General features: G+C 39.1%; 1 protein-coding gene and 1 long non-coding RNA gene across 8 annotated transcripts in view; one reads left to right on the top strand and one right to left on the bottom strand.

Annotated features, from left to right (window-relative positions):
* Positions 1-13,974, bottom strand: part of CCDC148 (coiled-coil domain containing 148) — a 463,587-nt gene that overhangs the window by 211,500 nt on the left and 238,113 nt on the right. For all 7 annotated transcript variants that reach the window (XM_055108604.2, XM_008958127.6, XM_003832701.7 and 4 more), the window contains one exon: positions 7,804-7,922. In XM_055108604.2, the coding sequence (XP_054964579.1) occupies positions 7,804-7,922 (119 nt within the window). The remainder of the gene's footprint in view (positions 1-7,803; positions 7,923-13,974) is intronic.
* The window catches only part of LOC130541282 (uncharacterized), a 71,089-nt gene that overhangs the window by 47,386 nt on the left and 9,729 nt on the right, over positions 1-13,974 (top strand). The window lies entirely within an intron of this gene.

Below are 13,974 nucleotides of genomic sequence, written 5' to 3' on the forward strand. Positions count from 1 at the left end.
CCACTAAACATACACACACATACATACACATAACTGGGTTGTCAGAAAAATACCACGCAAAATTTTTACTTGAAGCGGTTTTCTAGAATTGATAAACTGTTCCATGAATATAAGTTTCACCTATATGACCTCTCTGAGCTCAGTGAGGGTACTGTCTAGGAAAAGAGAAATTATGGGCATTTCTACAAAAAGTGGAATGGTCTCAAGAACCCAGTAGATGACTTTGGGCCCATACTTGAGAAAGTGTAGAAAGAACTTTAGCACAATGGTTCTTAAATTTTGCTGCACTTTAGAATCCCCTAAGAATTTCCCAAAAATGTGGGGGTCAGAATTTTCCCAAGAGATATGAATTTAATTGGTCTGGAGTCTGGCCTGGGCATCAGGACTTTCAAAGGCTCCCCAAGTGATTCTAATGTAGCAAAGAATGGAATAACAGCTGCTCTAGTGTTACATGAGCATTGACTGATAAAGTTCTTAGAACCTGTAGCATCCATTTGTTGGTTGTACCAAACTTCAGTTTTTTTGGTCATGAAATGATATCTAGAGGAACTCCTTAGCTAAGTAAATCTGCTTTTAGAGATCTTTAAAATTATCTTCTGGAGTATATTGTTAAAACATTTTTAAAACATTAAAATTAGCACAAAGGAGGTAAAATGAGAAAAGCAAGCTATTTATTAAATTATAAGAAACAGCAGTGGAGATAAGTAGATGAAAGGCCACAATATAATTATCCTTATTAAAGCAATAATTGGCAAATACAGAGGAATAAGATTGTTAACTACAAGAGAGCTGAACTTCAGAAAAGTCAAAGATTGAACATTGTAATAAGCATTTTCAAAATGTCATAATGTAAAGGGGAGAAAGGCCCCTGTGCTTGGAAGAATGGTCTAATTTCTGCTTGCATGCTCTGCAACAGTCACTGATAATAGACAGCAGTGATGCTAAAGATATACAACAAATGAGATATGACTGTTACATAGCCTAGCTTTCTACTCCTCCCTGTGTGTAGAATCTTTCACTACTCAACATAAAGAATGCTCAGTAAAGAAAGTTTCTGGGAACAGGGTAAGTGTTTAAAAACACCTGAAAACAAAATAAACATATACATCAAAGTATCACTGCAGCTGTAGAGAACTCTACACTGCAGTGACCAGGGCACCAGTATTGGTCCCAACAAGGTTAGTTAGGAAGTGCAGTCAGTGCCCTGCTGAAAAGAAAGAACAACCACTGCATGCGAAAGAGAGACAGTTTAGCTTTCAGCAGTGGTGGGGTAGGGGGAGGGGGAGAAGACTTTGGGTAAAAATTACCATGAGGGCTAAGTGGCAACGTTTTGGGATGGCTAGAAAGGAACTTGGAGCATAGAGTTACAGAAACTAAAGAACACAAAGAATAAACATTGTGGTAAAAAAAAAAAAAAAAAAAAAGACAAAGATACATTCTTATGTCTATTTTGAAGACTGTCATTTGTTACCCAAGAAAACTAAAGGTATCTTTCACTTAATACTCATATTTTGATTAGTATTTTAACTTTTATACATTTCGCTATCCAGTTTGCTCACCAATTTGAAGCACATCACAAGACAATCAATGAAACTGAAACTTACCTGTGGCAAGCACCCCAATATCCACCAATTTATTGTTGTGACATAAAAAATGAAATGAAAACTACTAGAAATTAGGTAATAAAAACACAATATTTCAAACTTTGTAGAATATGGCCAAAAATAAACAGGAAAATAAAAACTATAGCCGAGTGAATTGATTAGGAAATAAAATACATTGAAAACAAAATAACTAAAGCTTTCAACCCAAGAGGCCAGAAAAAGCACAATAATATTCAGGGTCATGTTTCATTCTTTGTCTTCCTTTAGCCTCCAACCCTGATGACATGAGTCATCAACTCTAACTCATGTAAATACTGCACACACATCTGTCAGCTTTTGTAGCACTTCTGCTTCCCGCTGTCACTTCCTTAGTTCAGATACTTTTTCTCACAGAGCTTACTGAAGGAAACTTATAATTGGCTTCTTGGTCACCAATTTCTACCTATTTCAAAAATAATTTCTGTCCTCCCCAGAAAAAAAAAAAGATGAACTTTTCTAAAGGATCTAGCAAAAGTCTAGAGCTGTAGAGCTATTTGGAAGCATGTCCCCAGGCTGGAGATTAAATTTGGTATACGTGTCAGTTCTCCTTAATAAAATTTCAATACAAAAAAAATCAACAGCATTTCTAAGTGAAATTTGACATAAGAATAGCTAAGATATTTTTGAAAAGAACAATGAGTGAACACTTGTTCTACTAGATAGCAAAACAGAATAATTAGAACAGGACGCTATCAATGTAGAACTATAAACATAGATCAGTTTTTAATCTAATCAAGAGTCCATATGGATATAAAAGTATAATTAGAAATGTAACATATAACAAAGGTGGCATTTTAAATCAGTGGGTAAAGATGAATCATTAAATAATTGGTGTTGAGATAGTTGGCTATCAATTTAGAACAATTTAGCTCATATCACTCATTAAAATAAGTTCCAGATGGCTACAGAACTAAATTTTAGAAGAAATATGAATAATATATACTATTTTAAAAGAATTAGGTAGGTTTATTTGCAGAGATACCATGTATCATTTTGAAGTTTGTGCTCTACAAAAATGACCCATGACCCAGAGATACAAATGAAGTATGACATCCAGCTTTGCCTCTGCTTGTCAAGCTGTATGCCATGGTTCAGAAGGGAGTCTTTTCCTAATTTGCCCACTTGTAGTAGGAGCAACATGCACATGCCAACAGAGGGAGGCACCTTTTTTTTTTAAAAAATTATACTTTTAAGTTCTAGGGTACATATGCACAATGTGCAGGTTTGTTACATATGTATACATGTGCCACGTTGGTGTGCTGCACCTTTTTCTAACTAGCACAAAGGACTTATATGCCAGCAGCAACCTATAAATAGAAGTTAGTAGTAAATAGTCGATTTGTACATACATAAATGCTTTTTTTACACAAGTGGTTGCTATAGACTGAATGTGTCTGCTCAAAATTCATATGTTGAGAGCCTAACCCGCAATGTGATGGTATTTGGATACGTAGCCCTCACGGTGGGAGTCACGCCCTTGTAAGAAAAGACACTCAAGTACTTGCTGACTCTCTTCACCATGTGAAGTCACAGCAAGAAGGCCCCACTCTGCAAGCCAGGAAGAGACCCCTCACCAGAACCTGACCATGCTGGCACATTGATCTTGGGCTTCTAGCCTCCAGAATAGTGAGAAAATAAATTTCTGTTGTTCAAGTCACCCAGTCTATGATATTTTGTCATGATAGCCCAAGCTAACTAATACAGTGGTATTATATTGTTACATGTGTTGTGATTTTTGTTGCTGTTCTTAAACTTGATTTTATATAGGTACATATAAAATAGATAGCATGTATGTATATGCATTTAAAAATGATAAAAGCAATGGCTTTTAGAGAAGAGATTACATGAGGGTAGTGGTTAAGGGCACTTTTGCTTTAACTTTAATTTTTATAATAATGTCCTCATTTTTACATGTTTTATTTAAAATATTTTTTAAAATATTCATTTAAAATGTACCTATATATACGTACTGTATAAAATCTTTAAGAACAGCAACAAAAAGCACAATACTTTTTTTTTTTTTTTTTTTTTTTTTTGAGACGGAATCTTGCTCTGTCGCCCAGGCTGGAGTGCAGTGGCATGATCTCGGCTCACTGCAACCTCCGCCTCCTGGGTTCAAGCAATTCTCCTGCCTCAGCCTCCTGAGTAGCTGGGATTACAGATGCGTGCCACCATGCCTGGCTAAAAAAGCACAATACATTTAATAATATAATACCATTGTATTAGTTAGCTTGGGCCATCATGACAAAATATCATAGACTGGGTGACTTGAACAACAGAAATTTATTTTCTCACTATTCTGGAGGCTAGAAGCCCAAGATCAATGTGCCAGCATGGTTAGGTTCTGGTGAGGGCTCTCTTTCTGGCTTGAAGTGTGGCCTTCTTGCTTTAATATTTTGAGAAAGAATACATTAGTATTTCATGATGTAAAAGTCAATTGATAGGAATCGCTTATATTTAATGAATACTTAACTCTGTTCCAGGCAGTGAATGTGTTACATTCAATGTATCATTTGATCCTTGCAACAATCTTAAGAAGTAGATACTGTTTATATCCTCAAGGTACAGATGAGGAAACTGAAGCACAGGGAAGTTAAATAACTCATCTAAAGGTCACACAGGTATAAGGGATAGAGCCAGGATTCTAATGTCAACCGATTCTAGAGCCTTCCCTCTTAATCTCAATGGCATGTTGAGAAATAAAAGCAGGGTATTAGGAGGTTAGTGGAAACTTGGGCAAAAACAATTTCGATAAAATGAAGAGGGCAAAAGACATATTCTAATAGATTGAGAAGGTAAATGTGATTAATAAATAAAACAATTTCTATGTCTTTTTTTAATGTTGAACCACACGAAATTGCCAGTACTCAACCATTTTGACCTACAAAAATGGAATTTTATGTGGTTCAACCTATCATTTTATTTATGTAGGTATATATAAATATATAAAATTTTGTATATATATATACATACATTTCATTTTTTTGAGATGGCGTCTCGCTCTGTTGCCCAGGCTGGAGTGCGGTAGTACAATCTCGGCTCACTGCAAGCTCCGCCTCCTGGGTTCACGCCATTCTCCTGCCTCAGCCTCCCAAGTAGCTGGGTCTACAGGCGCCCGCCACCTCGCCCGGCTAATTTTTTGTACTTTTTTAGTAGAGACGGGGTTTCACCATGTTAGCCAGGATGGTCTCGATCTCCTGACCTTGTGATCCACCTGCCTTGGCCTCCCAAAGTGCTGGGATTACAGGCATGAGCCACTGCACCCAGTCGAATATTGTTTTTAAGAAATATAATCTTAGAATTTAAAAATAGAAAAGGGAAGTAAATGACGGAAGTTTTCAAACCCTCAAGGATATGTGTGTGTGTTCTAAACACAGTTCTGGAAACTGCTTCAAGCCACCTTATTCTGATATGGAAAAAAAGTGTCCGTAGTTAAAATATCAAACATAAGGTTTATGAATTGTATTTCAGTAGTACAGAAAAATGTTTTAACCAATCAACCGAATTTCTTAGTGCTATGCAGTTATGAAAGAAGACAACTTCTGGTTACTATCAAAAGCAAAAACTATCAGCAATTTTGTATGTTGAATTCTATCTCCCTAAGTCACAAAACGAGGAATATACATCTATAATATTATAAAAATTTTTCTGAGAATTATATGTCTTAAATATCCTGATATTTTAAAGGCCTTTTTCACTGATTTTCCATTTGCAAATAAGCACTGGACTCATAATTATCTGAATCTACAGCATTTTAACATAAGAGTTGAACAAACATATCATAGGCCCTTAAAAGTTGATCAACTCTGCCCTCAGAAGTTATCCAGTTCAACTTTACAGAGGACAAAACAGAGCCTGTAGAGGTGAAATGACAGACTTTCCCAAGGTCATATACAATTCAAAGAAGAGTCAAGACTAAAACCTTGGTCTCCTGGCTCCTAGTCTTTAGTACTCTTTTTAGTATCTTATAATATGCTTATTTTTTTTCTGTTATGTAATGCAGATTAATCTGATTTTCCTTTTCTTCTTTTTCAACTGAAGTTCTGAATCAGCTAATCTTGATAATTATTGAGACAGGAAGCAAAAGACTGAAATGACTCTGTAATCAAAGAAGCTCCCTGACTATGAGGGGTAATTTTAGTGGAAGCCTGTATCTAGTGCTGGAACTACATATCTGTTCTGTTTTCCCCATTCCTTTTAATTTCTGTGGCTCTCTTTTGTTTTGGTAGGATAGCTTTAGACTGATCAACCAGCTGTTGCCTTGCCCTTTAGTATTTAGCTGTTTGGGAATTCTTAACCATCTACTTGTTTCTGACCCATGGCCTGTATCCACTTAGGTCTTGGTTTGTGTTTGTTAATCTGGGTTCTCATTGGTGGCTTCACCTTCTAACCACGAGCCCTGGCTTTGCTATATTCTCAGTTCTCTCAGTAACAGATTATACTAAACTCTAAAATCCTGAGCTACCTGGGAAATAATGTGCATTTCGTCCAGAAAATCCTTAGGAATGCTTAGCATCTATTTGAAACTCCAGATTCAATCTACAACCTCAGTGATTAGAGTTTGAGATAACAGTCACATGGGTCACAAAGGAAGCTTCCTAGATACAAGTGAACCTCATTGTATCAAATGGTTATGCCTTCCAAAATTATATGTGAGTCTGAGGGGCAATTTTCAAAATAGGCTTTATTTATTATAGCGATTTTAGGTTCAGAGTGAAATTAAGCAGAAAGTATAGAGTTCCAGGAAATTTTTTTACAGTGACTAACTTAGGTAAATGTATCAGGGAAGCTCACTATTTAGAGGAAATTTACTATGATTTATGTTATGAAACGAGAGCTCTCTCTTCTTTATCTTTGGTGAAAATCACTAAGGTGCTAGCTAAATTAGATAACTATGCCAGTTATCAGTGTAATGTCTCACAGCTCTAAATCCACCCTTCATTGTCTGCTCTCTGAAAATGGAGGTGGACCCTCTATCTATCCCTACAACTGGCAAAATATTAAGCAGTGTCAGAAAAGGCTGCTTGAAGGACACTGCAGAGGAAGGGGATTTCCTTCCTGGTTTGCGTGTTTATGCCTTCTTGTTCCTACCATACAGCTGCCAGCAGCACATGTAGGGGACACAAGTGTTGCTGTGTCCACAGAGTTCCAATGGCACACCCATGGTCAGTCCCATCAAATTTCAAAAGTACTTCCATGGTCAGATTTCCATTAAGCCTTGCAAGCATCTCAATAATTGGCTTCCAGCTTTGGCCTGCCTGCATCCAAGTTGGGTATTCCCTGTTTGCCTAGTGACTATTGAACTAGCTCTATCTTAACCCACCCAAGAACTTCTCCACCATTCAGAGGGTCATAACCATAGCTTCCACAGTAAGGTGTGAATCCCAACCATGGAGAGGGCTCCTCAGTTCCAAACGTGTTTCTTCCAAGGGAACCCTCCTTCAGCCCTTGGGTATTCTTTAGCATGCTATTTATCTCTTTATATAGAAAGGATTTCCTGTTAGAGTTTATCATTTTTTCTATTAAACTTACCCTGTTCCAATTACTATATGTTTTTTGTCTCCTAATTGACCCTAACTGATACAGTAACTTTGGAAAAAATAACTTAAATCTCTAATTGTACTCATATGTAAAATGAGGAGACTAAGCTACTTGATCTCAAATGTCCTTTCCAGATCTAAAATTACATACTTCTAGGAAATTCCAGATTTTTTTCATGTATTGGGCATGCCCTAAGTATGTTATAATAAACACCACACAGCATTGTATAATTGTGTACTGTCTTCCCCAGCCTCCGTCACAGTAAATGGGTCTTCCTTCTTATTTGAATAATGGCTTCCTCCTTCTGGGTCAAGAGATAGTTACAGCAGCAGCCAGTATCATTTTATGCACACAGTGGGTAATCAAATACTATCAAATCCTCTGTGAGGGTTTTAACTAGGAAGCTATCTAAGGAACAAAATGAAAAACCAGAGGTTCATGTATGACTATGAAAATTTAAAATGCATTATAGATATCATTGTATTCATTTGTGAATATAAATATTGAAAGGATACATTAAGTATAGAAAAATGCTCCCTCTGATATTATTTATTCTAACACTTTACAAAAGACTCCATTCACCACCTCCATTACCACACAATTTTAAATTTTCTTTTACCTTTCTCTGTCTTTTAGTGACTGTTCGGCCATTAATTTCTTCAGTTCTTCTAGATGCTGAAGATCTCTCATTTCCATTTCTTGCCACTTCTGTTTTTTCTTGGCCCAGTATTTTTTTATCTATTGTATAAATGTTACATAAAATTTAAATTAACAACAGATACGTAAAAATGAGGGGAAAAGCCATAACCATATCCACCGGTTCATACTACAAAATTGAATTTAAAGGGCACTTCATCTTTTTTGTTTCATAGATATGCTTATAATACACTGGCAACAGAAAAATAAATTAAAACACAAAGGTAGATGCCCTGAGAAACTGCAAGGTTTAACAATTTCTGCAATGAATGGAAATATAACTTGTGCTGACCTAAGGTTTTAATCTATGGCTAAAATAATCAACTTTCCAGAGAACCACAATAAAAGTGTGTTATTGTCTCTAAAGTATATGATCTACCTGTTACTCAAGAATATTTTTATCTTCTTATGGTAATGCAGTCTTTAACAAATATAGCATTAAAACTATTTTTATTTTAAAAGCATTAGTTTATTTATGCTAATGGACAGCAGGATGTTGAAAGCTTTATGCTTCTGGGGAAGTGGCAGGAGATAGGTGGGAGGAAGGAGGAAAAGAACAAATTAGCAGGGTTGTGGTATATAGTAGTTCTGACTTATGTGGTAAAATAAAGGTCGAGCTTATCAAGTGCAAAAAGGTGAAAGCAGTGTTATTAGTAGGCCTGTTTTACTTCCCTTTTCTGGAAATGGAAGCAAAATGAGAAAACCAGAGGTACATATGAGCTATTTTCAGGGAGCTGAAACCCTTATCCAGGATTTCCCAATGTGATGGGACAATGAATGTTTATTTGACAGAGGCCCATTCCACCACTCTGGCCTGCCATGTTGTGCCTGAGTCAAGAGACTGGCTCTTGCAGGTGAGTACCTCAATGGTAAATAGTGAGTGACTGGCAGCACGGGGTCTGTTGCAGAGGCTGGGCTAGCCCTACCCCTAAGGTGGCATTTTCTCTTCTGAGACAGAGGTGAATAGGAAAATCTAAGTGGTTTCCTGACTTGCCCTAGCAACATGGTCTCTGATTTCTAGGAGAATCAAAAGAAGCATCCCAAGCACCATCGCCACAGACATAGCAACTCTGCAGCCACAATAGCACCATCTGTTCAATGTTTAATGAATAATTAAATAAGCCCAATGTGCAGTGATATCCACTGCAGACATGACAGAGCTCTGGATTTAGAGAGAACAGAGATAAAGCTAGAAAGGCAGCAGCACCCAAGATGGAGAGAGAGAGAGAGAGGGTGGGTGCAGGAGAGAGAGGAAACATTGATTGACAAGGAGTGTTCTAGAGTCCTAACTGATAAATGCCAGGGAATTCTATTAATGACAGATACGGAAATGTTAGCAATGATTATGTCATCTCCATCTGGGAATTATAAACCATCTTTATTTTATTCTTTTCTGCACTACCTTATTTTTGCAATGAATCATATTTCTTTTATAATCAGAAAAAAATTAAGCTACTTCAAAACAAATTTTTTTAAAAGAACAGATATGGAATCAAAGAGCATTTTTCTCTGGGTTAAAGCAGACCAATAATACTTCCTTACTCCCAGCACTGGCCTTGGAGAAAGTCAGTGGCTCTTTTGCAGACAATTCCTTGACCACAAGCAGAGCAACCCCAGGTTGCTGGCATCCTCAGATTTCTGACACCACTTGATCAATTGATACACTGTCCTGTGCAGGCCCCAGGCGTATGTTATACCTGGAGCTTTTTGCAATCTCAAGACCAATTATTTCCATCTTTGACTCTGAAGGTACCAACCTTCAGGCATTGCTATAGTGTAAGTGTGCTCTCTCCCTCTCTCTCTTTCTCTCTCTCTCTCTCTCTAATCCTTTTCAGTGCTTTCCACTGAGACCTCTGGAACCCCTGTGTCATCACATGTAAAACTCCCTACATCTTCAACCTTCAGAAAACTATTTACTTGTTTTCACTGAAATTCTTTTGAGTGAAGGATACTCATATTCTGATACCCCATGTGCCATTTTGCTGGGGAATAGCTTGGGCATTTTCCTTATTGTTAACTGTCTGTTTCAGGCCATTATGATATGTACAATTCTCTCTCCCTTTGATGCTAACACCACATGGATATATCACCCTCTACCTGTCGTTATCATTGGCATGTGTAAATTTCCAAGTCACTCCCAAATTCTCTTCAAGAATTCAGATACTTGGAGTGGAGCCAAGATGGCCGAATAGGAACAGCTCCAGTCTACAGCTCCCAGCGTGAGCGAGGCAGAAGACGGGTGATTTCTGCATTTCCAACTGAGGTACCGGGTTCATCTCACTGGGGAGTGTCGGAAAGTGGGTGCAGGACAGTGGGTGCAGTGCACCGAGCATGAGCCGAAGCAGCGTGAGGCATCGCCTCACCTGGGAAGCACAAGGGGTCAGGGAATTCCCTTTCCTAGTCAAAGAAAGGGGTGACAGACGGCACCTGGAAAATCGGGTCACTCCCACCCTAATACTGCGCTTTCCCAACGGTCTTAGCAAAGGGCACACCAGGAGATCATATCCGTCGCCTGGCTTGGAGGGTCCTACGCCCACGGATCCTCGCTCACTGCTAGCACAGCAGTCTGAGATCAAACTGCAAGGCGGCAGCGAGGCTGGGGGAGGGACACCCGCCATTGCTGAGGCTTGAGTAGGTAAACAAAGCAGCCCAGAAGCTTGACCTGGGTGGAGCCCACTGCAGCTCAAGGAGGCCTGTCTGCCTGCCTGCCTCTGTAGACTCCACTCTGGGGGCGGGGCATTGCCAAACAAAAGGCAGCAGAATCCTCTGCAGACTTAAATGTCCCTGTCTGACAGCTTTGAAGAGAGTAGTGGTTCTCCCAGCATGCAGGTGGAGATCTGAGAACGGACAAACTGCCTCCTCAAGTGGGTCCCTGACCCCCGAGTAGCCTAACTGGGAGGCATCCCCCAGGAGAGGCAGACTGACACCTCACATGGCGGGGTACTCCTCTGAGACAAAACTTCCAGAGGAACGACCAGGCAGCAACATTTGCTGTTCACCAATACTCACTGTTCTGCAGTCTTGACTGCTGATACCCAGGCAAACAGGGTCTGGAGTGGACCTCCAGCAAACTCCAACAGACCTGCAGCTGAGGGTGCTGACTGTTAGAAGGAAAACTAAGAAACAGAAAAGACATCCAAAGCAAAACCCCATCTGTATGTCACCATCATCAAAGACCAAAGGTAGATAAAACCACAAAGATGGGGAAAAAACAGAGCAGAAAAACTGGAAACTCTAAAAATCAGAGTGCCTCTCCTCCTCCAAAGGAATGCAGCTCCTTGCCAGCAATGGAACAAAGCTGAATGGAGAATGACTTTGACGAGTTGAGAGAAGAAGGCTTCAGACGATCAAACTACTCCGAGCTAAAGGAGGAAGTTCAAACCATGGCAAAGAAGTTAAAAACCTTGAAAAAAAATTAGACGAATGGCTAACTAGAATAACCAATGCAGAGAAGGCCTTAAAGGACCTGATGGAGCTGAAAACCAAGGCATGAGAACTATGGGATGAATGTACAAGCCTCAGTAGCCGATCAACTGGAAGAAAGGGTATCAGTGATGCAAGATCAAATGAATGAAATGAAGCGAGAAGGGAAGTTTAGAGACAAAAGAATAAAAAGAAATGAACAAAGCCTCCAAGAAATATGGGACTATGTGAAAAGACCAAATCTACGTCTGATTGGTGTACCTGAAAGTGATGGGGAGAATAGAACCAAGTTGGAAAACACTCTGCAGGATATTATCCAGGAGAACTTCCCAAATCTAGCAAGGCAGGCCAACATTCAAATTCAGGAACTACAGAGAACGCCACAAAGATACTCCTTGAGAAGAGCAACTCCAAGACACATAATTGTCAGATTCACCAAAGGTAAAAATGTTAAGGGCAGCCAGAGAGAAAGGTTGGGTTACCCACAAAGGGAAGCCCATGAGACTAACAGCTGATCTCCCGGCAGAAACTCTACAAGCCAGAAAAGAGTGGGGGCCAATATTCAACATTCTTAAAGAAAAGAATTTTCAACCCAGAATTTCATATCCAGCCAAATTAAGCTTCATAAGTGAAGGAGAAATAAAATATTTTACAGACAAGCAAATGCTGAGAGATTTTGTCACCACCAGGCCTGCCCTAAAAGAGCTCCTAAAGGAAGCACTAAACATGGAAAGGAACAACCGGTACCAGCCACTGCAAAAACATGCCAAATTGTAAAGACCATCGAGGCTAGGAAGAAACTGCATCAACTAACGAGCAAAATAACCAGCTAACATCATAATGACAGGATTAAATTCACACATAACAATATTAACCTTAAATGTAGATGGGCTAAATGCTCCAATTAAAAGACACAGACTGGCAAATTGGATAAAGAGTCAAGACCCATCAGTGTGCTGTATTCACGAAACCCATCTCATGTGAAGAGACACATATAGGCTCAAAATAAAGGGATAGAGGAAGATCTACCAAGCAAAAGGAAAACAAAAAAAAAGCAGGGGTTGCAATCCTAGTCTCTGATAAAACAGACTTTAAACCAACAGATCAAAAGAGACAAAGAAGGCCATTACATAATGGTAAAGGGATCAATTCAACAAGAAGAGCTAACTATCCTAAATATATATGCACCCAAAACAGGAGCACCCAGATTCATAAAGCAAGTCCTTAGAGACCTAAAAAGAGACTTAGACTCCCACACAATAATAATGGGAGACTTTAACACCCCACTGTCAACATTAGACAGAACAACGAGACAGAAAGTTAACAAGGATATGCAGGACTTGAACTCAGCTCTGCACCAAGTGGACCTAATAGACACGTACAGAACTCTCCACCCCAAATCAACAGAATATACATTCTTCTCAGCACCACACCACACTTATTCCAAAATTGACCACATAGTTGGAAGTAAAGCACTCCTCAGCAAATGTAAAAGAACGGAAATTATAACAAACTGTATGTCAGACCACAGTGCAACCAAACTAGAACTCAGGATTAAGAAACTCACTCAAAACCGCTCAACTACATGGAAACTGAACAACCTGCTCCTGAATGACTACTGGGTACATAATGAAATGAAGGCAGAAATAAAGATGTTCTTTGAAACCAACGAGAACAAAGACACAACATACCAGAATCTCTGGGACACATTCAAAGCAGTGTGTAGAGGGAAATTTATAGCACTAAATGCCCACAAGAGAAAGCAGGAAAGATCTAAAATTGACACCCTAACATCACAATTAAAAGAACTAGAGAAGGCCGGGCACGGTGGCTCACGCCTGTAATCCCAGCACTTTGGGAGGCCGAGGCGGGCAGATCACAAGGTCAGGAGATCAAGACCATCCTGGCCAACATGATGAAACCCCATCTCTATTAAAAGTACAAAAATTATCTGGGCGTAGTGGCACACGCCTGTAATCCCAGCTACTCGGGAGGCTGAGGCAGGAGAATCGCTTGAACCCGGGAGGCAGAGGTTGCAGTGAGCCAGGATTGTGCCACTGCACTCCAGCCTGGTGACAGAGCGGGACTCCATCTCAAAAAAATAAAAATAAAAAAATAAAGAACTAGAGAAGCAAGAGCAAACACATTCAACAGCTAGCAGAAGGCAAGAAATAACTAAGATCAGAGCAGAACTGAGGGAAATAGAGGCACAAAAACCCTTCAAAAAATCAATGAATCTAGGAACTGGTTTTTTGAAAAGATCAACAAAATTGATAGACCGCTAGCAAGACTAATAAAGAAGAAAAGAGAGAAGAATCAAATAGATGCAATAAAAAATGATAAAGGGGATATCACCACCTATCCCACAGAAATACAAACTACCATCAGAGAATACTATGAACACCTCTATGCAAATAAACTAGAAAATCTAGAAGAAATGGATAAATTCCTCAACACATACACTCTCCCAAGACTAAACCAGGAAGAAGTTGAATCTCTGAAGAGACCAATAACAGGCTCTGAAATTGAGGCAATAATTAATAGCTTACCAACCAAAAAAAGTCCAGGACCAGATGGATTCACAGCCAAATTCTACCAGAGGTATAAGGAGAAGCTGGTACCATTCTTTCTGAAACTATTCCAATCAATAGAAAAAGAGGGAATCCTCCCT

Source organism: Pan paniscus, chromosome 13 (assembly GCF_029289425.2).
Source record: "Pan paniscus chromosome 13, NHGRI_mPanPan1-v2.0_pri, whole genome shotgun sequence".
Classification (NCBI taxonomy): Eukaryota; Metazoa; Chordata; class Mammalia; order Primates; family Hominidae; genus Pan; species Pan paniscus.